The sequence below is a fragment of the Merops nubicus genome, unplaced genomic scaffold, assembly GCF_000691845.1.
Source record: "Merops nubicus isolate BGI_N331 unplaced genomic scaffold, ASM69184v1 scaffold4241, whole genome shotgun sequence".
NCBI classification, from domain to species: Eukaryota; Metazoa; Chordata; class Aves; order Coraciiformes; family Meropidae; genus Merops; species Merops nubicus.
Window position 1 is genome coordinate 28,408 of NW_008590128.1, and position 25,764 is coordinate 54,171.

Sequence of the window (25,764 nt, forward strand, 5' to 3'; positions counted from 1 at the left end):
CTCCTGTCCCCCTTTTACATCTGAGTGTAAAGGTCCCACCCAGGAGAACCTGCACACCTTACAGATTCCTGCAGCATAAGCTGGTAGAAGACACTGATCAGTTAAGTACCCTTCTTAAACTAATCATGCCAAAGAGGTTTTTTTCATCAATATTTTGTAGCCTTGTAAAGATGCACTCCTTTGTCTTTATAGTATTATTAAGAAGTCTCCTGAAATAACATTTATTAGATAGTGTCTGATTATTCCTTATGAAGAATGTTGAGAACCTCAGGCATCTGGAGGCAGGATTTTGTCTAAATCATTTTACCAACAAGAACAGATTCTTTATCCTGGAGTTGTTCAGATGTCTACATTTAACTCTAAGCACACATAAAGCAGTGGCTAAAGGAAAATGGAAAAATAAAAGCTGTTTAAAAGTTAGCATTATTGTACTTCTAAGTGAGTTGTTTAAGAGTTGTTCAGATGTGGGTATCACTGGAACTCTTGGTTGATTTCCATTTATTTCGGAGTGTTTCAATCAAGTGAAGAGATTAAATCTTCCTAAGGTGTGGGTTTTTTTACCTTATATCTGCTCCTAAGGTGACTCCTTCAATATCTTTTGTGAACAGAGATAGGCTTAGTATTTGTCTGGCCTCTCTTCATGCTTTCTTTACCTTACCTATATAATGCTGAATTTTTCTTAGTAGATATGTATTACATCATCTTCATTTCAGAGCTTTTCATGCTTGTGACTTTTTGCAAAATAAATCACTGTTACCCCTAAATTTAAGAAGTTTTCTCTTATTTTCCACTTCTTGCTTCACAATCTTTCACAGTCTGTATGTCCACACAGACTGCACGTCTGCTTTGGGTGCTGTGAACACCCCTGGTAAGGTGTTGTCTGTAAGACTTTTTCAATTCTTTTTTTAATGCCAAAAAGACTAGAGCAGACCAAAATTTTCAACTTGTGTGTTATACTGTAGGTTGGATAAGAGAGAAAGTGAAGTTGAGTTCTCTTTAGATTTATTTTTTTCAGGAAGGCCAGGTTCTGACACACAAGATATTTAACTGGTGCTGTTGTTTAAGCCATATAGAGAATTTTGTTTTCAGGGCTTCCTGATGGTCACTTAGGTTCCCAGCTTTTAGACTAGATGTTTTTTTTAGAGTCTAGCTGGATGTGTGGTCAGACCATCTGTGCAAGCACAGCACCCTTTTTACTGACTTCTCCATCCTTCTGTTCCACAGTAGGTCTTTTTATGTAACTTACTGGCACTTTCACTTCAGGGCATATCTAAGCATCAAGGCCAACAGTTGTGTTAGGAAATTCAGTGGGGTATGCTTCACTTCATTTGTTCTGCAATCAGACTTTCATACTGGCAATTCTTGAAGTAACTTGATGTTGAATGAGGCTATTCTATTATTCTCTGAATCACTAGAGGAACTAGTACTTCACAGTATACTTGACTTATAGAACTGCTGGGAAACAAAATTTTCCTTGAGGTCTTCCTATATATGCTTTTATGTCTTCATGGTTTTGTGTTGAATAGGAAGGACACTGTGGTATTAATACATTATTGTGTACAGAGCTCTATTGCTCTATTAAAAATAATGATTTAGCATGAAAAAGCAAAACATTTTGGTTAGTAAAACATTGTAATTGCATCATCCAAAGGAATCTCAACTAAGAACATGTTAACCTGCTTCAAATGTTTTGTTACTGACAGGCTTATTGGCAAGTTAAGTTGTCTGCATGTACCAGCTTGCAATTTCCAGTTGTGCAGGTGTCTAAGAAGCTGTCCTAGCTGTGTTTAATAAGAATTATGTTTTTCTAGATGTCAATTACTGTGTCTAGTTAGTTTACCTACTGTCTGTTTTAAACAGTGGTTTTAGTGAAGAAGTCCTGTATCATACCTCAGGCACTGCCCCAACCACACCAGCAAGTCCTTTGCTGATCAATGCTGGAGTTACCTGGTTATCCCTACAGTGGACAAAACCCTCAGGAACACCATCAGATGAAGGCATCTCCTATATCTTAGAGATGGAGGATGAGAACTCAGTAAGTTTAGAACACTTATTCTCAGTAAGAAAAAAGACTATCCTATATGTGTGTGATGCATTATTGTGTTAAATATAACAAAGATGACTTGTGCTAGAATATTCTACAAGACACTGTATTTTCTGAAATTAAACTTATGACTTGTCATTGCTGTGACCAAACCTCATAGCTTTCTCCTTTTTAATTGTTACTGGTGTTATTAAGCCCCAATACTTCAAAGTTTTTTAAATTGCTTTTAACTTTGTGAATTTGCAATAAACCTTGATAGTGTCAGGTATAATTTCTGTTGATACTGGGAATGTTTTTCTTTACTGTTCTTGGTTTTCTTTACTGTTCTTTTCTGCTATTCTGATTGGAGAATGGTTAATTAATTTCCCTCTCTCAAAAAAAACACCTTGTGTTTACACAATGAAGGTGCAGCTCTTACTTTATCAGAGGAGCATAACAATTAGGGTCTGAAAAAGTGATTTATTTATACAAAGTATGTTACATGGTCTTGTCTGCAAATATAAAGCTTCAAGTAATCTTCATTATTTCTGCAGGGATATGGTTTCAAGCCAAAATATGATGGTGATGATCTTACCTACACAGTGAAGAATTTGAGACGTAGAACAAAATACAAATTTAGGGTAAGTTTTTTTCATAGATTTGGGGTTATTTTTTGCACCACAGCAGCTTGTGATTGGCTCAGAAGCAGGGAGTGCCTTTTTTAAGGAAAAGCAAATTTGATGCCAGTTTCTTACAAATTCAGTCTCTTAGAATTATCAGCTGAACACCTGCTTCATTAATCATCTCTGCAGAAGGGATAAAAACTTCTGCAAGGGTTGCAGGTATCTTGAAATTTCAGGTCATGTCAATGTTTTTAACAGTTGGGGGGTTTTATTTGGCTTTTGTGTTGCATATACACAGGTAATATTACTTAATGTACCTGTGGGGTTCTTTGATAGACTTTAAACATGTCTGAAAGTATTGGGTAAGGAGCAACTTTGATTTTAAAAAAAAAATTACTAAATTTGGCTCACAGCATAGCACTGAGCCCATGTTAGTAATTCATTTATATTGCCATAGTGCAGAGCCCATTCCAATAAGTCTTGAGGGCTGAAATTGTTAGGTCAGGACAAAATCTGGCTTAACATTGAGTTTTTGGGTGTGGTTAAAAGTAAAACAAGAAGCATACCAGCTGTGGAAAGGCAGCAAAATAGCCCTGGAGGACTCCAGGAACCTTGCTTGCTGGGACATACAGAGGTGCAGACAGGAAGGCTGAGGATCAGCTCTAACTGAAATTGGCCAAAGGTGTTAAGAACAACAAGGAGGAGTTCTTCAGGTATGTAAGCAGTAGCACAGGGAGGACATACATAGGCCCATTGCTAAAGCTAGTTACTGATAGTGCCAGTAAGGTTGAGATGCTCCATATGTTCTTTGCCTTGGTCTTTACTGGACCCCAGATCACAGGATCTCCTAGCTGTGACAGGCATGTCTCAAGCCACCAGTGGTGACAGAAGGGCTGGGCTATGGCCTCTTGCAAGGGCTCAGCCCACATCAATCTATGGGCCAGGACAGAATCCACTCCAGGGTGTTGAGAAGTGGCTGATATCATTGCAAGGCCACTATATATAGTATTTGAAAAGTGATGGAGACCAGGGGATATCTGATGACTGGAAGAGGGCAGATGTCATACTCATCTACTAGAAGAGCCCAGGGAACTACTGGCCAATTAGTCTTACTTCAGCCCCTGAGAAATTAATGGAAGAATCCTCCTAGAAGCTAATACAAGCCAAATGAAGCAAGTAATTAGGAAAAGCCTCAACCAAAGGCTAATCATGCCTGATTAGCCTGATCACCTTCTAAATCAAAGTAACACTTCCAGTTTGCCTGGGGAGAGCAGTGGGTGTTGTTTACCTGGACTTTAGAAAAGTATTCCATACTGTTTGGCACAACCTTCTCCTGGACAAACTGGCAGGATACAGACTGGATGGGCAGTCTTTGAGATGAGCAGAAAACAGGCCAACAGGCCACATTCAGAGGGTGGTGATCAATGGTGTTTGCTGAGGCTGGCAGCCTGTCAGAAATAGAGTCCCCTGGGATTTATAGGAGGAGGCCCCTGCTGTTCATCTTCACAAATTATCTAGGTAGTGGGATTGAAAGCATCCTCACCAGGTTTGCTCATGACACCAAACTGAGTGGTGAGGTGACCCCATCAGAAGGGAGAGCCATCTTACAGAGCCCTGGGCAGGCTACAAGAGCAAGAACAGTATGAAGTTAAAGATAAATGCAAAGTCCTGTACCTGGGTCAGAATAACCAAGGAGCCCAGTATAGGCTCAGAGCACCCTTGCTGAAAGGGACCTGGAGGTCCTGGTGGACAAACTGACTATGGGGCAGTGCAACAGTGCAGCAGTGAACACAAATTGGATCCTGGCCTGCACCCACAGGGGCATTACTAGCAGAGATAAGAGCTGTGCTCATCCCACTGTATTCAGCTCATCAAGCCACAACTGGAGTACTGTGTCCAGTTCTGATCCCCACAGTTCAAAGAGACAGACTGGAGAGGGCCCAAAGGAGGGCCATGGAAATTATCAAAGGGCTGGAGAGCCTGCTCTGTAAGGAAAGGTGAAAGGAATTAGATCTTTTCTCCCTGGAGAAGAGAAAGCTCAGGGGCACCTCATCACAGTTTCCCAGTACTTAAAGGGTGGCTGCAAAGAGGAGGGAGATTCTCTCTTCACAAGGAGCTGCATCAAGAGGACAAGAGGCAATAGGTGTAAGGTACACAGGGATAAGTTTCATCTTGGTATAAGAAGGAAATTTTTCCCAGTGAGAGCAATCAATCACTAGAATAACCTCCCAAAGGTGGCAGTTTAGAGGTAGGTTGGCTGATCTTTATTTAACACTAAAAACATACAAGTATTCCTTTTCCAATGATAGCAGATATTTTACACTTCTGAATATGATTACTTTCTTGAGCAGAAAAGGTAATGATGGGGGTTAATCTTACAGTATTTGGGGTTTTTTACATAGCTTAGTATTTAAAGAATTTACTCAAAGGACTGTACCAAGCTAGGACTGTCAGGGCCACACATGAACTTAAACAGAAGAACAGGTAATTACATTGAAAACAGCTTTTGCAGAACTTGATCATAGTGTTCCTATGAAAGTAATCCTACATGTTAGTGATATTCAGTACTAGTAAATGTATAATTAACTTAAACATCCTAAATTTCTCATTAAAATAAGAAAAAAAACCCAACAATGCTTATAACCTATTATTATAACAAAACAGTAAACAGAAGTCACTGTTCACTCATTCACAGGGCATAAAGGAGAAACAAATGTTGTGTTAATCAGCTTTTTAATATACAGGGGAAAGTCTTAATTAGTATTAATATTCCTCAAGGCTTTTGAAAGGAATTTGATAACCATTGGAAACCTTACTATAATATGTAAATGCTAACTGTGCCTCTTTAACTTCATTTGTAAGGGCACAGAGACAAAGAGATGATTGTTCATCCTGTAAGCTGTATCAGGAGAGTTCCTGTCTGAGAGATGTTAGCTCACTTTTCCTTTTCTCCATCTGTTTACTGCTGTCATTTCAATTCTCATTTTAAAAACCAATTTAAAAGCAAAGAAAAACCCCTGTTTATAGGTTGTTCAGCTTTTTTTTCTAGGAATATATGGTAAACTAACTGCAGACACAGATAGAAAGTAAAGAATAGCAGCAATGTGTTTTCCTAGAGTCACAGAAAAGTCTTAAGTTTGAAGGGACTTTTGAGGACTATCTGGGTCAAACTTGTGCAGAAAGCAGGGCCTTAGATTAGGCTGTTCAACCCTGCCCTAACCCTGATGAGCTCAGACTTCAGTATTTCCAGCAAGAAGGACTGAACCATTTCTCTGGGCAGCCTGTTCACATGGTGATTAATTCATTTTCTTATATCCTGCTAGAATTTTCCCAAACACACTTTGGTGCCCAGTGTCTCTTGTCCTGTCATTTCAGATCCTTGTGAAGACAGTATCTCCATCTCTTCTGTGACTACCTTTTAGGTATCAGAAGGCTGTGATTAGATTTCCCCCAATTCACATGGTGATTAATTCATTTTCTTTTATCCAGCTAGAATTTTTCCAAACACACTTTGTGCCCAGTGTCTCTTGTCCTGTCATCTCAGATCCTTGTGAAGACAGTATCTCTATCTCTTCTGTGACGACCTTTTAGGTGTCAGAAGGCTGTGATTAGATTTCCCCCAGTGAAGTTTTTTTTCCTTAGGCAGACTAAACCTAAGTTCTTCAGCCTTTCTTCCTCTATCAGGTTCTCCAGCCCTTTCACCATCATGCTGTCCCCCTTCTGGACCCTCTCCAGTTTCCCAGTGTCTCTCTTGAACTGGGAGGAGTATCAGGTTCTCCAGCCCTTTCATCATCATGCTGTCCCCCTTCTGGACTCTCTCCCAGTGTCTCTCTTGAACTGGGAGGACCACAACTGGACACAGTCTTCTAAGCATGGCCTGAAAAGTGCTGAATAAAGTGGTGTAATCACATCCCTTGTTCTGCTGGCAAAACTCTTGCTGATGCAGCCCATGAAACAATTTCCCTTTGCTCCTGCAAAGATGTGTTGATGATTCATTTGCTTGCTCTCCACCAGGATCCCAAGGTCCTTCTCAGCAGAGCTGAAAAAAGACAAGCTGATGAGCAAGTCAGCCCCCAGACTGTTCTGCTGCTGTCTGGGGACAGGACTGGTGGAATAGTCCATCCCAGCTGCAGGACTTGATATTTACCTTTGTCAGAGCTCACATGGTTCTGGTTGATCCAATCCACTCATGAGCAGCTGCCAATCTGCCTTTGAACTGTTGGCCACTCCCCTTGGAGCCCAGCATTCTGTCAGCTTTTCCACACCCATCTTGTGGTCCATCTGTCTCGTTGGTGTCTTACCAGCTTGTCTACATGGATGTTGTGGGAGACCATGTCCAACTAACATCAGGGTAGATGATACCCACACCTCTCCCCTCATCTATTGAGCAGGTTGTTTCATCGTAGAAAGCACTTGGGTTGGTAGAACATGATATACCCTTGATAAATCTAATCCCCTTCTCCTTCATGTGCCTGTAAACACCTTCCATGACAACCTTTCCCATCATTTCCCTTAGGGCTGAAGAATTCCTGTCACCTTTGCTGCTGTTAATACAGCTTACCCATGTAAACACTTTTTTATGTCTGACTGTATTCCCTCAGGAGAAGGTGCTGCTGTAGAAGCATGAAAACACTACTTAATTAATCCCAGTTATTCAGGGTTTTTTTACCAGGTAGTAAAGCATCACTTCTTGCTCTTTACTTAATTACACAAAAATATTTTGGCCTCAGTGAGAAAGGAATTGCAATTAAAATTGTAATGGTTCCAAGCCTTCAGTGAACGTTTAAAAGTGGCTTCTTTGCTGCCAGTCTTCTTCATCATCTTTTGTTTTCATGCTTTTACAAAGGCTTTTTTTAATGCATATATTTCATGATCAATAAATTGCACAACTCCAGTTAGAAAAAGTAGTTCTTAGACCTAATTTCGGAGTATCTGAGCTGGTTTTTTTTAAGAAAAAGAAGTTTTCAGATCCTTGGCTCAAAATAAAGTGGCTTGTGCTATATTGAGCACCCACAGGTTCCATTAATGTCACTGCAATTTGCATGTCCTGATTATCATCTACAAACTGGCAACTTCTAGGTGTCCTTCTAGGTGTCCTCATTTTATACACTAACATTTGTAATTTGGGGGATATGGAAAGTTATTTGATTTGTAAATTTATTTATTTTTTTAGCTTCAAAAAGACTAGGAGTTTAAGGGTCATTTTTTCTTCCTTGCAATCTACAGGAGTTTTTAAGCTCAGTATAAGTGATTGTCTTAACTATGGGAATAATGAAAATGTAAAATGAAACTATAGATTAACTTTAGATCTTGTGTTAATTTATTAAGCATACACATCAATTAATCTGATGTTACTGTTAACAGTACCACTAGCCAGTGCATTTGTTCTGTTTCTAATATTTTTTAAAATATATTGACAGGTCATTGCCTATAACTCAGAAGGGAAAAGCAGTCCAAGTGAGACAGTAGAATACATCACTTGTCCAGACAAGCCTGGAGCACCTTCAAAACCTGCAGTGAAAGGCAAAATTCATGCACAGAGTTTTAAAATAACCTGGGGTAAGACAGTTGTCCAGCTCTGTTTAGAGTATGTCCTCTGCATTTTAGATACATGTGTGTCTAAATATATATAAATGTATTATTTTTTTAATATATAGAAGGCCAAATTTTTTTTCAGTAAGACTTCAGTCATCTGAGCCATTATGATCCATTTTCATGTAACTAAGAGCAAAATACTGATTCAAAATACTTAGAGGATGATAGTGTAATTATGTGGGAAGAGTAATATACAAATTATAACAGGGACTGTTACTGGAGGGCACTTTTTCCAGAGTGCTTTGCTATATCAGGGTCTGATACTTTATCTTGTGTGGAGGATATACATAATGTGTGAACTTACTAGAAATACCTAATTTGTAAATCAAAAAACTATCTAAATACCTATTTATATGTAAAACCTTTAGTAGTCATTATTTTGAGTAATTAATGAGAGTAATGCTCTCTCTTTTTTTGAGTGATAATTAATATAATTTTATTTTTCATGTGGAGTGATTTGTTACCTTCCAACTAAAAAAGTGTTATGTGCCATATAATTAATCTCAATTTATTTAGCAGGTGTGAAATGAGATAAAGTCCTTGTCTGAAAGCCAACACCATCTCCTGCAGCACATACATGGTGTAGTGTTATAACAGCAGTACCCTTCTGTACTGAAGTATCATGCTGGCTTTATATCTGTCCAAAATGTTGCTTTTCCACATTATTTGAATTCTGCTGTTCTCCAGGTCAGCTCTGGAAGAGTGTTAGGGTTGTCTGTCAAGGATGGGTCTGTAGGCTCCTATCTTGTACATGAATATTGTACCAGGGGGGACAGTGCCCTCAACTTCTAGTGATGTATTAATAAATGAAGAGATGAAGTTTTCAGTGTAGAGCTCCTGTCTTTTTCTATTATATTCTCCCAAAATATTTCAGTTTTTGAAATGCTGTCCTTACATAATCTGGAAGTATTTTTGTTTGCAAATCAGCATGATAATTTCTTCCTGTTTGCAGTCCAAATTACAGGCCCATTACAATCTGTGTCCCTGAAACCATACTCAGCCTTCCATGGCTCTGCAGACCAAGTGAAATGTTTGCTGTGACATCTTGTCACTCTTCATCTGCAGAGTTTACAGCAGGGTTGTGAGCTGGCAGCTTTCCACAGTGGAGAGTTTGAGGGATTTGTGGCTGTCCTGAACCAGGATGCTCTGGCTAGGCTGCTATCTGCCTAAATAAGCACCCTTCTCCAGTCAGCTGTTGGGTTTTGCCTTTTCTAAATCCTCCCCAAAAGCTACAAAGCCATTCCCTTTAGCTGGCTGAGTTGGAGTATCCCTGGTTTTTATAGATCCACCCAAGGACAACGGAGGAGCAGCAATAAACACGTACGTCGTGGAGATGGCTGAAGGCTCAAATGGTAAGTCAGTGTCAGGAGCAAATGTTGGCATTCAGCTGGGTTCTTTTTTCTGCATTTGTTCACCTGTGGGAAGAGTAAAAATGTGTATTATGAAAGGGAAAATTACTGCAAGGGGTTGACATTAAAAAAAAATAGGGGTGTTGATGCTTGTATACAAGAGGTCTTTTTTTCTCTGGCTTGGAAAGAAGGTGCCACAAAGCTCTGTGTCAAATTAGATGCTCCATGTTTAATGTCTTAATTAGGTGTATTCTGTTTTGGAAATAAAATGACATATTTTAGGGCAAGCAGACACAGGGCCATGTACTTTGCTGGATGTGTAACAGATGAAAGAAGAACTACTGCTGTTAACAGTGATGCAGTTGGGATAACTATTCCTGCTGTTTGCTTTGCATACAAAAGGGAAATAAATAATATTTCTAAACTGGACATAAAGCTAACCAGCTAAATAATTTAAAAATCCTAAGATTTTTTTCTGATTTAAGAACCTGAGTAGTAGAGAATGAAATCAGTATTTTAGATGGTGCTGGGCAATTCAGGAATTCAGGAACAAGCTTTATTAATTGTAAACTGTAGTTATAGTCTGCAAAATGAACGCTGTAATTAAAAGCTGCATTTCTGTGGAAAATGTTCTTCTGTATCTTCCCTGTTTATTTGGTGATGACGTTTGACTGTGCCTGCTGGCTCAGTAATGACTGCTTCATTAAAAATTCATTCTCTTCTAGTTATGGTGAAATCAAATAAGGAGGTTTCATTTCAACAGATCTACACAAGTTTACATGGGGAACTGTCAAGATTCGATTTTTTTCTTTTTTCTTTTTCTATGACCATCAGACACACCCTTATTTAGGCAAGCTAGGATAGCTGCTGTGGCTGGCACTAAAGCATGGCAGATTACACCTTGGTTCATTGTGCTCTTCTTCCTGACCTTCCAGGGAGCAGCTGGGAGACAGTGTACAGTGGAGCTGCCCGGGAGCACCTGTGTGACCGACTGAACCCCGGCTGCGCCTACCGCCTGCGGGTCTCCTGCTCGGGGGAAGGAGGGCACAGCATGGTACTGGGAGCTGATCTGCTAGCAGAGAACGTCTCTTCAAGGAAATCTGGCCCACTAGTTAATAAGCAAAGTGTTGTAAAGCAGCATCTAACAAAATAGCTGTAATGACTACCTCAAAAAAGTTCCAGTATTGATGAACGGTGTTTAAAGCTTCTGCTCACTTCTTAACTAAACATGAATATTCTTTTCTGATACTATATTTCATTTAAAGTGATTTTTCCTATTTACAAAAAGAGATACTGTGTCTTTTCCAGTGTGGTATCTTGATGGAATGTCATTTCTTAAGGTTAAACACAAGAGAGCAGTGTAAATTTAGGCTTTTCCATGGGGTCAGTGGAATAGCCTGTCTGAGCAGGCAGGGGAGGACAGGGTGTTTTGGGGCTTTACAGAATGGTGCTCCATGGTCTCTTCCCATGCTCTCTCAGCCACAATCAACATGTTGCTCTACTTTTCACTGTTCCCAAACAACATGGTGTGCCCTGTTATGCATCCTCATAAATACACATGACATACACACACACTTGCACTGCTGTTTCTGCAGTGTTGTAGTTCAGCCTCCAGTGCCAAAATGTCACACTGTATTCTCCATTCTTCCCAGCAGCAAGTGTAACAGAGCCCTGATCCAGCCCTGGATCTCCACAGAATTCCAGCAGGGCTTCATCATTAAGCTCACCTTCTGGAAATATTAAAGCCTTGCATTCTTGGTGTTTGTCCTTTCTTCCCCAGCCCTACTTTATTACAGGGAATTCTTGAATTCTTTCTCCACAGAGAAGTCTCCTGCAAAGATTGCCTTGCCCACAGTCACCATGCCTTGAGAATAAATCTGAACTCCCCCAGTGCTGGCTCTGCTGCAGTGCTTTCCCTCTTCCCATAGCTCAGCTTGCTGCTGTACAAGGCAAGGGGGAAGGCAGGATGCTTCCCATTCACCTAACCACAAGTGCAGTGTGTGTCCTTGGAGACACTTGCTCTGCCAGCCTCCTTCCCCACAGCCCAACACCATTAGTTTAGAATAAACTGAGTATCAAAGAGCAAATAACTCTCAGGAAGTGCTGGTACTTTCTGAAGGAGTCAGAAATCAACAGAAGAATAGTAAAGAAAGATGTAATTAAACTTGTCTATAGCTTGTCATGGACATGGGCCTCTTGAGAAAACATTCTGCCTTTTAAGCAGTGTCAGTTGTTCAGTGTAACAGCACATTTCAAAGGAACTGAAGAGCAGCAGAGCTCCCAGTCCATTCTTTCTGAAACAAATGTAGCAAGCTATTGGGAAATGAGGCTCTAAGGTTGCATCTCTTTGGTAAACTAAAAGACTCACCAACTCCTGTGTGTTCTGTATCCCATTGAAACTAATAACCCCAGATTGTCTCTGACTCATTGCTGTCTGCATCCAGAACAGTCAGTGCCATCTGCTGCGTGTTGCTGTGCTATGTATTTTTGCACACATTTCAATTTAGAGGTTAAATTTGTTGCCCATTAAGTATTACTAAGCAATGTAAAAGTTCAAATCTCCATTTTTTGAGATTCTTGACAATTCTGCCCCCTTTTGCTTTCTGAGAAATTCTTGCACAAAAAGTATGCAGCCCTATGAGTAAGGTTTTAGAAAGAGCTGAACTGCAGTTTGATGGAAAAGAGAAGGAGTTTACATTGAACAAGTCATATTTCAAGCATCTACACTAGGTTTGTACTGATAACTAACCACTGTTTTTAATTCTACCCTTTGCATGGGTACCAAAACACAGCAGCAAAAGTTAATTTTACATATTGTGTGGTTACTATAGCACATACCAGATTGCTCAAGCATCTTCATGTATTTGAAGATCTAGTTCAATAACTGGAAGATCAGGGTTTTGACTCAAATATTTGCCTTTACTTGTGGCACAATTGATAGTGCTTGTTTTAGTCTGGATGGTACTTCATTAATCTTTCCTCTGTAGGCATCTGATGCTTTACTGGTGCAGACACCAGCAGTGGTTCCTGGTCCATGCCAGCCTCCAAGGCTCCAGGGGAGACCAAGAGCAAGAGAAATTCAGCTGCGCTGGGGTAATTCTGTTACAACTCTTACCTTAGTCAGTGTAAGGGATCCAAATGTGTTACCTGCTAAAATTAAATAAGCTTTTCTTCCTTTGTTTCTTATTTTTAGGACCACCCCAGGTAGACGGTGGCTCACCCATTACCTGCTATGGTCTGGAAATGTTTCAGGCAGATGCTGATGAGCACAGAGAGGTTTACCAGGGCTCTGATGTTGAGTGCACAGTCAGCAGCCTTCTTCCAGGGAGGACATACAGCTTCAGACTGCGGGCAGCTAACAAGGCTGGGGTGAGGAGGCAACCTGAAATGGAACTGCTTTCAAGGACTGCCATCTCTATTAAGGATCTTCTCTTTTAAAAGAAGCATTTAACAGTCATTTTAAAATGAGGAAATCCTGAAGTAGAGTAATCAAATATAGCTTCTTGTTGTGTAGGAAAAGACAGTTAAACATCAGCTTATAATAAAGGTGATTTTAGATGAAGGGAAGACAAATCAGCTGATTATGTCTTATATCTGAAGAACAGCATTGGGAAATGATTAGGAAATGCAAAGTACTTTATCACAGTGTTGTTGCAACTTTAATAGTCTCATGTGAAGTAAGGTAGTAAATTATTTTCTGTATACAGCTTTGTAAATTGATTGACCTTTATTTTTACAGCTGTTGGTGTTCTAGACCATAATAATTAGCATTTCCTGACTTTTATTTTGTATTCAGTTTAACTTCTGAGTACCTGTTCTATCAGATATAAAAATATTTTCTCTGGTAGGAGTATTAAATGTGTTTAAATCCATTGTTGCTGTAGAGCAAGCCTTATTTAATTATATATCCAAAGTCCTGATTTAAAGACAGAGCAACAGGGCTGCTTGCACTTCTTCAATAATGTTCTCTTCACAAAAACTATCAGCCCCAGTTTACACTGTTTGTGGAGAGATCTACAGCTTAAGGCTTTAAAGCACTGACCTAACTTTTTATCTGCCCCCTGTGAAATGTGGCTTATAGCTCAAGCAGTTTTGAATCCTTTGTCTTTGGATAGGTATAAATAGGTAGTTATAAATTGTGTTCTGCTAGAGTGCAGCCATCATGTAACTTCAAAATACAGGTTTGGACAGCACTTTCCTGTTTTGCATGAGAGTTTGAAGTGTCAAAGTTATTCTGATTGCATTTGCCATAGAGAGGAAGAGTCTTGCGGCTGTTCTGGAGAATAGTCAGATACTGAAATGAATCCTGAGCCCACAGTCCACAAAGATCTGTTTTATAAGCAAGAACTACAAAATTGTAGGCTGCTGTTATGTGTCACTACTATGGTAAACTGTTACCTAAGAAGCAGTAATTTTATTTTTCCAATTTAGTTGTATTAATTCCCTCTTTCATAGTTTGGACCTTACTCAGAAAAATGTGAAGTAACAACAGCACCTGGACCACCAGATCAGTGCAAGCCCCCTCAGGTGTCCTGCAGATCTGCTGCCTGTGCTCAGGTCTCCTGGGAGGTAAGAGTGCCATGCTGAACCTGGCCTAACATCTGCACTTCAGCTTTGACTTTAAAAGCTTAAGACTGTATTTTAATCACATTTTTAAACGTATTTACCTGGTTATCCAGTAAACCTGAAAGTCATCATACCATTGTATGGCTGCTGTAAGTTGGTGGCCCACAGTTAGCTGAGATCTTAATGTGTTCTTTTATTTAACAGTTTTGCCACAACAGCTGTGCTGCCTTTCTGGCTCATCTCATTTTCTTAAGAAAAATCTTAAGATTTTTCTTTCATTTATTTATCTTTTCTCAGAGCAAGTATATTGACATAATACTAAAGATCATTATGCATTTGCTGGTTTTATAAACTGATAGAATTCTGTATAATTACATCAGCAGTAACGTAGCAAAAGCCTCACAGATTTACTGTAAACCCATCATATTTAGATACCTGATTTTAAACATGGAATAGGTAAAAATTAAGCTTGTAAAAAGGAAGAATCTGTCTGGGAATACTGTTTAAACACAGCTTCTCAGTGGCTTGAGGGAGAAGGGAGTGTCTGAGTTACAGAACCATGCAGGAAAAAAATACATTCAACTGTTTTATCCAGAAGGTAGAGTTTGTGTCAGAGGAACTCTCCTTAAATATCTACAAAAATATCCTTTTGAAGAAATCTTTTACAATGTTCAGGTAGGGTTAATTTAACCAGTGCTAGATGTGTGTTGTGTAGAATCATAGAGTAACTGAGGTACAAGTGGATCTCCAGATGTCATTTAGTTGTACACTCTGTTCAAAGCAGAGCTAATTTGAATTTAGGTCAGGTTTCTCAAGGCCTTGTCCAGTCAAGTTTTAACTTGTGTGAAAGGAAGATTCTGCAGCCTGGTAAAGCTATCTCTGGGCGACCTCTCACATGCTGTAGAAGTTTTTGGTTTTATGTCTAGTCAAAACCAGCTTTAGTGCAAATCATGACTATTGCCTCTTGTCTTGCCACTGTGCCACCTCCAAGAATTTGACATCATCTTTGTACACTCCCAGTAAGTAATTTAAGGCAGGAGTAAGATCTCCTCTTATCATCTTCATATCAAGTAAGTTGTGTTTAGTGTTGTACTCCCCCTTTGTGGCCCTTCACTGGACTTACTCCATTATGTCAATGTCTGTCTTGCATTGAGAAGCCCAGGACAGGACACAGTACTGGAGATGCAGCCTCACAAGTTCTGAGAAGGGGGAAGTCACTAGAAAATTTTTTTATAAAGAAAGAAACATGAAAAAAAACATGCTTTGGAGTAATTATTGCCTGCACCTTGGTGTGATTGCTGTCTTGGAGTCTTTAATTCAAACCAGCAGCACCATTTTTCTTCTCTTTTCTTCATGATCTAAAAATTTTGTTGTTGACTAGGGGGAGAGGGTGTGTGTTTGGCTTTTTGGTTGGCTTTTTCTTTATTACTTCATTGACTGCTGGTATCTTTCCATAGTGTCCTATCTTAATCTGCCACTGGTACATGTGACTTTAACTGTATTTCAGATTATTATTTCTGAGGAGTTTTAAAGCCATTCAACTCACAAAACCAAGAGGCTAAGTTTGGATTCCTAGAGCAGCTAGTGAGGAAACTCAGGCTACTCAAGCAGGGGTTTCAGTCCAGGTCTCTGTTGTTGCTTAAGTGTCTCTCCCAGTTGCTTCCCAGCTCTGCCTTGGGAAAAGACAGTGCATAATTTTCTGCTTCCTGCTGTGCTCACAGCCTAGTTCCTGTGCACAAGAGCCATGGTGAGCTCCAGAGGAAGAGTGCTTGAACCTGTAAGGTGAAGGTGCCAGCAGCAGTGTGCCTTGGCATGTTGTCATAGACCCAGTCAGTGACACTTCTGGTACCCTAAGTCATGCTCTCTTGCCATTGACTGTTCAGTCTCCTAAGCCAAATGTTTTATGTTGAATGATCTCTGTATTTAAGCAACTGAAATCACAGTTATTTTATACAGAGTAATCTCTGCAACAGTAAATAGAGCTTTTAAAATAGAGGTGACCCAAAGCCAGTAATGCACTCTGGTATTGTCCTAAATAAAAACTCAGTAAAGAAAGAGAGGGTAACATTCCTGTGAGAGAAACAACACAGATGTGTTGAGTTTGATTGTATTTACTTATTTATTTTTAATTTTCAGTCAGTGAATTGAAATTCTCCCTGTTTCTATCCATTGTGAAGGTCCCAGTGAGCAACGGAGCCGACGTCTCGGAGTACCGCCTGGAGTGGGGCGGGGTGGAAGGGTGCATGCAGACCTCCTACTGTGGGCCTGGCCTCAACTGTGAGATGAAAGGGCTCTTGCCTGCCACTATATACTACTGCAGGGTTCAGGTAAAGCCATAAAGCTGTTGCTGGTGAAGTGTGGGAAGAGGAATCAGGCCTGCCATAAACAGGAGTGTGCTTTGCCTCGGCAGGCGGTGAACGTGGCGGGCGCAGGCCCCTTCAGTGAGGTGGTGGCATGCATGACTCCAGCCTCTGTGCCTGCAGTTGTCACTGCTCTCCGGGGCCTCAGCGAAGAGGAAGTGGACAGCCCACACTATTCTCCTTCTACATGCCTTGCTATAAGCTGGGAGAAACCTTGTGACCACGGAGCTGAAATCCTTGGCTACAGCATAGACTTTGGAGATAAGCAGCCGGTCACTGTTGGGAAGGTTCTGAACTCTATTATAGATGGCTTACAGCCAGATACTACCTACAGGTATGTCATGCACAGCTACTTGGTAGCCCTGCTGCTGTTTCTGCCACAAGAGCAGATTCCTTCTTTCTTTGTTCCATGATTTATTTTCTAATTCTCTGTGTAACTCTTGGAGAAGCACTAGCACATAGCTGTGGAGGAAAAGAAGCTTTGTACTAACAGTCTTCAGAAGTAGACAGACCAGCTGTGCTGGCTTTATTTTCTTTCAAGAACAATTTGTTTTACTGTGTTTGTTGCTCTAGATCTTTTGTATCTGTTTCATCTGTCAGTTTAACTGACTTCAGGTTCATAACTGATTTTTGGACTGGTTGCTTTATAGGTAGATGGGCTCTAATCAGTTTGACAAGACAGAATCCATGCAAGGAAGGACCATGTCCAGTGTTTATTAACTGGATTTTCTGATGTAATGACAGTTCATGACAACTTGCAATGCCTTTTCTGCAGAAATAGCAAGTGTTCAGCATGAACTGCCCAGGGAAGTGGTGCAGTCACCATCCCTAGAGGTATCTAAAAGACATGTAGATGAGGTTCTCAGGGACATGGTTTAGTGGTGTGCTTGGCAGTGTTAGCTTAATGGTTGATGACCTAAAAGGTCCTTTCCAACCAAAATGATTCTATGGTTCTATGAAGAATATTGGTTTGAAAAATCTATCAATCAATTTTAAATCTCTTTTGAAGAATATTGGTTACTAAAATCATCCCTTATGGTGGAAATGAACAGTTACTTTTTAGAATCTAATTTCAAGTTAATTTAATCTGTTCTCTTGTTTTTCCAACACTAGAGTACGAATTCAAGCCCTGAACAGTCTTGGAGCAGGTCCTTTCAGCCACACCATAAAACTGAAAACAAAGCCTCTCCCACCAGACCCCCCTCGCCTGGAATGTGCTGCATACAGTTCCCAGACTCTCAAGCTGAAGTGGGGAGAGGGAGCTGCAAAAGCATTAACTGACTCCATTCAGTACCACCTTCAGATGAAGGATAAGAACGGAAGGTTGGTTTTGGCATCACTTTAACTGCCCTGTGTCACTGGGGTCTGATGTTTGGGAGATGGCAACAAAGGACAAAGTTCCATATGCTTTGCTGAATTTACCACAGACATAGGAGTCATCTCATCTGGCAAGGCAAGAAGGGCTTTAGTGTTCCATGCTGGGAAGTACAGGATTAAAAAATCTCATAGTGTCTTATTTAGAGCTCAATATGAGGAGTTAATGAAATGTTTTGTACCAGCACTTCTCTCTCCCTCACATTTGGTGAAGTATTTCATCAGAGTATCAAGTCTAATCAGTCCTGTGAATTTTAGGTAGTTAATATTGGAAAGGCTGAATTCTTTACTCTCTTGACTTTATATGCAGTTCTGTTTAGTGCAAAATAAATGAGTATGTACAAATTATTGTTTTAAGGGACCTCTTCTCTCATTAAATTGGAGTATAAGCTGAGGTGGTGCAGCAAGTACCCTTGCCTAAATGACAAAATGAACAGTACTGCTACATTATGTGCCATATCTGAGCCTCTGAGCAATTTTAGCTTAACACTGAGACAAAGTAGATCTGCTAGGTGCAATTGCTCTGCTGTAAGGAGGAAAAGAAATTACAATCTTAACTGGAAAGAAATTCATTGCTGTTACCAAAGTCATGTGCATGTACCATCTGTTTTAAATGTAAAAGAGAAGGCAAATTAGGTGAAAGAGATAAACTTGTGCTGTTTGGTATCCTAGGGATACCAAAATTGGAAATCAAATGAGAGCTGCCAAGATCAGTCTATGTAGGAATTGTAACATGAAAGGGAGTGACCAGACTACAGAGCTCTTGGAGTGGGACTTGGTGTGCACTGCAGGTGTGACTCTGGCCTCCTGTGCAGATCTGAGTGAGCTTCATGGGTCACCCCTCTCTGACAGTGATGTACCAGAGCAATTGGATCCATGACCCTCCCTTAGGTATAGCAAGGGAGAGTTGATGTCAGGGGAGTAAGTGGGGAAAAAAACCACCTTGTACACGACTCACTGAGAGAGAACTGCTGTCCTTCACCATTGTTTCAAGTGCAGAAGGGTTTCTGAAAGTGCTTAGGATCATTTTGGCCAAGAGACAATCTGTGTGTAAAAGAGATTTTTATTTCAAAGACAGGAGTAATAAAAATTTGACCCTGTAAAATGAGCATATTTTTTAATAGTAACGCCAGAATACTGTTTAACTGAAAAAAGGATTTCTGGGTTTCTCATTAGATTCTGGGCAGTTTAAGGGTGTAGATTTTAAGGCAGCACTGTCACTACTTTGGAAGCACTTTTCTGTGCTCTAAGTAACCTACTCTTCCATCCCCAGGTTTGTATCCTTGTACAGAGGACCGTGTCACACGTACAAAGTCCAGAGACTCAGCGAGTCAACGTCGTACAGGTTCTGCATCCAGGCTTGTAATGAAGCTGGGGAAGGTCCCCTCTCTCAAGAGTACATTTTCACCACTCCCAAATCTGTTCCAGCTGCCTTGAAAGGTAAAGCTGCTGCTTGTTTCATTCGAGGGCCAAGGGGATAGCAAGCTGGGTTTGGTATTGGGTTGTATTGGGGATATTTGGAATTCTAAGCAGTTTTCCAAGTGCAGGTAGAGATAGTAAGGGAATGCTCCTTTGGAATTGCCTAAAGCCTGAAATATTTGCTCCAGGGAGGCTGGGTTTATGCATTCTTTGACATCAGGAGGTTTGTTCTTAGAATCCTTGTTTACCAGGAGAGTGAACAGGTTATTATTGTAGTAATTTGTGGTGAAAAGTCTTCTTAGCATGCTTAGAATAATTCTTAGTGTAGCAGCTTTGGGGTTTTTTGCTATACAGTATACACTTGCAGTCACAAAATTTTACTTGCCTTTTCTTGCATGATCATAGAATCAAGAAATGGCTTAGGTTGGAAGGGACCCTAGAGAACTTGTAGGTTCTAGAATTAGGGTTCTAGGGTTAAGAAGAACAACTTCTTCCTAAAATCTAGTCTGAGCCTACTCTGTCTCAGTTTAAAACCATTTCCCCTTGTCCCTGTCACTAGACAGTCATGTGAAAAGCCCCTCTCCAACCTTCCTGTAGCTTCCCTTCAGGTGTTGGAAGGCAGTTATGAGGTCTCCTTTGGAGTCTTCTCTTCTCCAGGCTGAGCAATCCCAGTGCCCTCAGCCTGTCCTCACAGCAGAGATGTAGGGTTTTGAATGATGTGATCATCTGTGGCAAGAGAAGACTGAACTCAGTGCCCCATGAGTTCCATTTCAGTTTTACATCTTATTATTACCTGCTAATAATACACCATTACTGACTTCAGGATCAGTGTTTAATTCTAGTAATGACTGTACAGTCTCCCAAAGACCAAATATAATTGCAACCCACTAAATAAAAGAGGGGCAGGGACTGAGCTGAAGCTGTGGCCCACCAGTTGTCCCCACTGCTGAAGTTAACACACCTCCCAGCTCTGTTCTTCCCAGCTCCAACCAGCTTTCTCCAAAAACCTCTCTGTAGGTTCTCTTCAGGTGTTGGAAGGCAGTTATAAATTCCCTCCTAGAGCCTCCTCTTTGGGCTGCACAATCCCTCGTGCAGTTTGCATGGAGCTCTTTCTCCAGCCTGTCCAGGTCCCTCTGGATGGATCCCTTCCCTCAAGTGAGGCCACTGCACCACCCAGCTTGGTGTCACTGGCACACCTGCTGAGGGTGCACTCAGTGCCACCCTCCATGTCACTGACAAAGGTGTTAAACAGCACTGGGCCCAGAGCAGACCCCTGAGGAACTCCACTGGTCACTGCTCTGCACCTGGACTTTGAGTCCTCGATCACAACTCTGTGAGTGCCACCTTCTAGCCAGTTCCCCATCCACTGAGTGTCCCATCCATCAAGTCCATGGCTCTCCATCTTAGAGACAAGGATGTCTTGCAGGGCAGTGTCACATGCCTTGCACAAGTCTAGGCATTTGCTGTCAGTTGCTCTTGCCATATCTACCAGAGCTGTAACTGTTGTAGAAGGCCACCAGATCAGCCAGGCAGGATTTGCCCTTGGTGAATTATTTTTTATGTGCCTTAGTACAGGTGCCAGGAGGGTCTGCTCCATGGTGTAACCTGCCACAGAGGTGAGTGGTCTCTAGTTCTCTGGGTTGCCTAAACTAGCCCACAGGAACTGTCAGTCTTCAGTCCAGGAAACACTGTAGGAAGCATATGTTTGAGTCCAAACCTTGTGTTTCTGTGAGACAGACTAGCAGGTAGGGTACAGAATTTTGCAGGTGGTTAGAAGGCAATGTGAACTGAGGGGCAGAGCAGAGCTAGCTGCACTCCTTTGTGTTTTCTTTCTTTATCAGCTCCAAGGATAGAGAGGATAAACGACCACACTTGTGAGATCACGTGGGAGGTTCTGCAGCCCATGAAGGGTGATCCAGTTATCTACTGTCTTCAGGTCATGGTGGGGAAGGATGCAGAGTTCAAACAGGTATGGTGTGTTTAAGTGACTTTGGTTTTCCTCAGTATTTGTGATAACTAGTCTAGGTTAAAGATGATTTGTGCTGCAGTATGTTTTAGTTACTGTGCTAACTTTTTGTTCCTGACTAATCTAAGATAGTATCTCCTAAAACAGTTGTTGTAGAGAAAAGATTTAAGTAATACAAACACTGCAGTAAGTTGCAGCCTCTGTGGGTTACACTGGTGTTTACTGAAGACAACTTGACACCTCAAGTGGTGAGGAACTTGTCCACTAATGGGAAGAACTGACAAAAAGAAAACATCCACCCAGTGCTGTGTTTGTTATGTCCATCTATTGAATTTATCAGTAAGGGATGAACCATAATCTGAGCTGTTTGTTCTCTTGCCATGTGAACATTATTTATTGTAACTTAAAAATTGTAAATGCAACATGAAGTGTGTAAGGTGTGGTCAGTGCTGCTTCTAGGCATGGAGTCAAATCACACTTTGATGAGCAGTTTGCATTGCCAGATGAGCTGGACAAGGAAATAAAGGTTAGGTTACACTTTAAACCTGGAAACAACCAAGCAGATTGAGGTGCCTGCTTCCTTTTGCTTCTCCAGGAGAGTTTAGTGCAGTAAACTAAAATAAAATGAGAAGTCACATTTCCAAAAATTAAAATTTGAACAGACAATAAGTACCATAGAAAGGGCTTTAAAGAGAGAAATCAAATGGTGCCATGCCACCCACCTAATAGGCCAGTACCTGTTGATGCAGATGACTGCATGGGATTCCTTTGGCTTTTACAGGACCTTTACATAGCTGAAATGAATTATTTTGATAAACCAGGAGTTGGGTTTTGCCAAATCAGGCACTTCATGCTGAAGAGTTGTGAACTCTTGTTAACCAGCCAGCTGAGAGACCCTTGGGAACACCCTGATCAGCCATCTGTGTCTTGGGGTCTGATGCAGCTGAGAGCCACAGAAAGAATTCTTTGGGGCTGTCCTGATAGGGTGTTTATTGGGATAAATAAGACTATTATAAACACCCAATATCTTAACTACAAGAGATTGTGCTGGGTTGGATTAGACTTCAAAAAAAAGCAGTTAATTGCCCATGATACAACACTGTGTGTTACATTCCATGTGCAGGATTTGCACTGGGAGTGGTCACCAAAACACCTCCAGGCTGGGGCTTCTGACAGAGTGTGTCTGGTGTGTACTCACCACGCTGTCAGAGCAGCTGTGGTTCTTCTCCTGCCTTTCACCAAAAAGTCTGGAGGCTCCACCTGACATTTAAATCACATCTGTGAACCTTTGGTCTGTTCTCCTTGGTGTGGGTGAAGACACTGGTGAGGATCCATCCTTTTTATGGTTACCTTCACCATGAACACAACCCTACTGAGCCATATAGAATCCTAGAATCCTTTAGGTTGGAAGGGACCTCCAAGATCATCAAGTCCAACCATTGAGCCATTAGGGCTCTAAAGTCCTCTGCTAAAACAGATCAGAATCTGTCAGGGCTGGAAGGGACCCCAAGGATCCCCCAGTTCCAACCCCTCTGCCATGAGCAGGGACACCTCCCACTAGATCAGGCTGCCCAGAGCCTCCTCCAGCCTGGCCTTAAAGACCCCCAGGGATCCTACGTGTGTACGTAGGACGCTTTGACTTGCTGTTTGGGTTTGTTTTTCCCTTTACTGCCAGATTTACAGGGGTCCAGACTGGTCCTTCCGGTACACGGGCCTGCAGCTGAACTGTGAATACCGCTTCCGCGCCTGCGCCATCCGGCAGTGCCAAGAGGCAGCGGGTCACCAGGACCTGGTGGGGCCCTACAGCACCCCAGTGCTCTTCATCTCTCAGAGGACTGAGCCACCAGCCAGCACCAACAAGGACACTGTGCAAACCACAAGGACGCGATGGTCGCAGAGCGACCAGGCGTGCGCCGCCGTCCTCCTGGCGCTCTTCGCCATCTTCTCCATCCTGATCGCTGTCATCATTCAGTACTTTGTAATAAAGTGAAGGAAAGAGGTGGCTCTGAGAATGCTGCTCATTACATTTTACTTTCTCATAATCTAAAAGTAATTCTGTTCTCTTGCTTTTACAAAACCAGGCATTTAGCACCGGCATGGGGACTGATGCAGACCCTTTCAGCTCACTGGTAGGGATAGGCTGACACACGTTATTAGATTGCAAGCCACAGAAATAGCATTTTTTTTTCTTTCATATGCCTTCTTGCAGTACAAACTCTCTACAGGGCAGGCGAGCAGGGTTTAATCAGAAGGGTTTGACCAGTAAAAATGGCTCCCTGGCCCACGCTGTCCAGGGTTGCTACCGTCACAGGGAAGAACACATAGATGGCATTTAAAACTGACACTAACAACCTTGTGCTGTATACAATATTAATCTGATGCTGTGAAAGCAGTTTAGCGCTGTATTTCTACCTCCTCATTTGTCTTAATTATTTGGGAAGCAGGATTTATGCTGAAAAACAGAAAGGGGCTTTTTTCCTCAGGCAGCAAATCATAAACTGGATGGAAGAGTGTGCATGAAGGAAGCTTCTTACCTGATAAATGTGGAGTTCTTCGCTGCAAGTAGATGTTTTCGAAAGGCTACAAGGAGATGGCACAAGTGGTTTTATCTTCCCCCCCAGGATTTGATGTTTACTTACAAAAATGCCTCTTTTACTTCTTGCAAATATAGAAGGGAGAGTGTGAGAGAAATTCTTAGACTTAGGTAAATTGAAAACCATTTCCGAAGTTGACCTTCGATGGGATGCAGTTTATACAGATGTCTGTGCCCTCTGATTTTGGCTAGTTCATACTTTTGAGATAAAATTGGTTATTGAATTTTTGCTGTTCCCCCAACATTCACTTGCCATATCCACCAGACTCAAGCACTGCCTTTTATTTTGTTTCCTTTCCATCTTTCTTTCTTCCTTCCTTTGGGGCACCAAATCAGAAGACGAAGTGTAGTAATTTGCACCAGAAAACTTAAAAAGCTGCTTTTTTTCTTGATGATCCTAATGTTTATTGTAATGTCTCTTTGGATACTGTACCAAATTGTTGATTGCATGTAGTTAATGTTGCATTAGAGCACTTTGCAGTTGCATAACTCATCCATGTTTTGTGAGCTTGCGCTCGTGAGTTCTTGAATGACCAGACTGAGTTTTATGGAGTATCCCATTGAACATCTTGCTAGATGTCAAGGATTGCCAGTGACACAAAGCTTGTAGTGAAACTATCTTTAAAAAAAAAACCACAAATCCTTGTCTCATCACACTTCTGTTGTTACACACTTTGTAATTAGCTATTTTTAATTTATTTGAGTTCCAAGATAGTGGCTCATTAATGACTTCTAGTTGTGTTCAGTTTAGCATTTTTAATGGTATTAAAACACTTCTGTCAGTCTTAATAATAATAATAATAAAAAAAAAAGGAACCTCTGTCTTGTGCTTTGAAGATCTCTGAAGAATTTCTCTTCTCTTAGAGCGGGCATGTATTGTAATTGTTTATACGTCCAATGATCTGTGCTGTAGAACAATGTTGCTGAGTTTCTTTTTTGGGGTTTTTTTTTGGAAAAAAAAAAAAAAAAGGCAAAGAACTTGGCCTCCACGTGGCGAGAATGACCTGTCTTTAAAATGTACTGTATGTTTACATTTTGTTCCCAACTTGTCGTTTGTACCTAGAGGCTGACAAACCCTCCCCCAGGACGCCGCCTTCACTGATGTTTTCTAGAACCTTCTTCAAAGTGCCATGTTTGGCAGTGCAGATGAGGTTGCGTGTAACAGCCCAGAGATTTCTTACTGTTGAATGTCTAAAAACGGTCAGATTTGTTACTGCAGTTCATCTGCAGTGACTGATGTTTTTCATAGTAAAACTTCAAAATGAGCTCCTATTTTTGATAGTCATTTAATAGTGTTATTTGCCATTTGAGCCTCAGTGCGTATTACTGCATTGAAGACAGTTTTTAATGTAATCTTAATTTTACCTCATATACTGTACATTCCAAAAATGAATAATAAAAATAAAAAAAAAAGAAAAAAAGGAAAACTCTAAACTTTTTAAAAGGTTATAGATAACACTACCAAACATATCACTTTACAGTTGTACGACGTCGGACTCCACGAAGACGAACCTGTATAGTCTGATAGAAAATACATAAACTATGTAGCAAAGTATCTTTAAAAAATCTGTGGAAAATAAAAGTATCATTCTTTTTTGTTGTCGTGGGTCAGTCCTGTTGGCACAAAGGCTGGTTGGGCGGGCAGGGCACGGTGGGGTTGCCCTCTCCCCTCGGGGTCCTTCGCGACTCTGCCTGGGCAGTGTGGTCACCTCGGGGCTGCTCAGCCCCCTGGGGCTGCCCTTGGAGCTCTGCTGCCTCTGCCTCTCCCAGCCCTGCAGCTCTGGGCAGCTGCTGTGCTGCCCTCCCAGTATCTCTGCAGGGGCTGTACCCACTGCAGCACCCAACACCATGCAGCCAACGTGACCAGTGCAGGCTGGGAGAGGACCCGTCAGAGAA

The 25,764-nt window shown here is 41.3% G+C and overlaps 1 protein-coding gene across 1 annotated transcript in view; it reads left to right on the plus strand.

Moving 5' to 3' along the window:
* Positions 1–23,540, plus strand: part of FNDC3A (fibronectin type III domain containing 3A) — a 47,331-nt gene extending 23,791 nt beyond the window's left edge. Inside the window, exons 10-23 of the mRNA XM_008949808.1 lie at positions 1,861–2,035; positions 2,578–2,664; positions 8,067–8,205; positions 9,525–9,597; positions 10,530–10,644; positions 12,578–12,683; positions 12,784–12,959; positions 14,046–14,159; positions 16,334–16,483; positions 16,567–16,850; positions 17,630–17,839; positions 19,164–19,330; positions 21,151–21,278; positions 22,951–23,540. Of these exons, the coding sequence (XP_008948056.1) occupies positions 1,861–2,035; positions 2,578–2,664; positions 8,067–8,205; positions 9,525–9,597; positions 10,530–10,644; positions 12,578–12,683; positions 12,784–12,959; positions 14,046–14,159; positions 16,334–16,483; positions 16,567–16,850; positions 17,630–17,839; positions 19,164–19,330; positions 21,151–21,278; positions 22,951–23,265 (2,239 nt within the window). The 3' untranslated portion in view covers positions 23,266–23,540. The remainder of the gene's footprint in view (positions 1–1,860; positions 2,036–2,577; positions 2,665–8,066; positions 8,206–9,524; positions 9,598–10,529; positions 10,645–12,577; positions 12,684–12,783; positions 12,960–14,045; positions 14,160–16,333; positions 16,484–16,566; positions 16,851–17,629; positions 17,840–19,163; positions 19,331–21,150; positions 21,279–22,950) is intronic.
* The last annotated feature ends 2,224 nt before the right edge of the window (positions 23,541–25,764 follow it).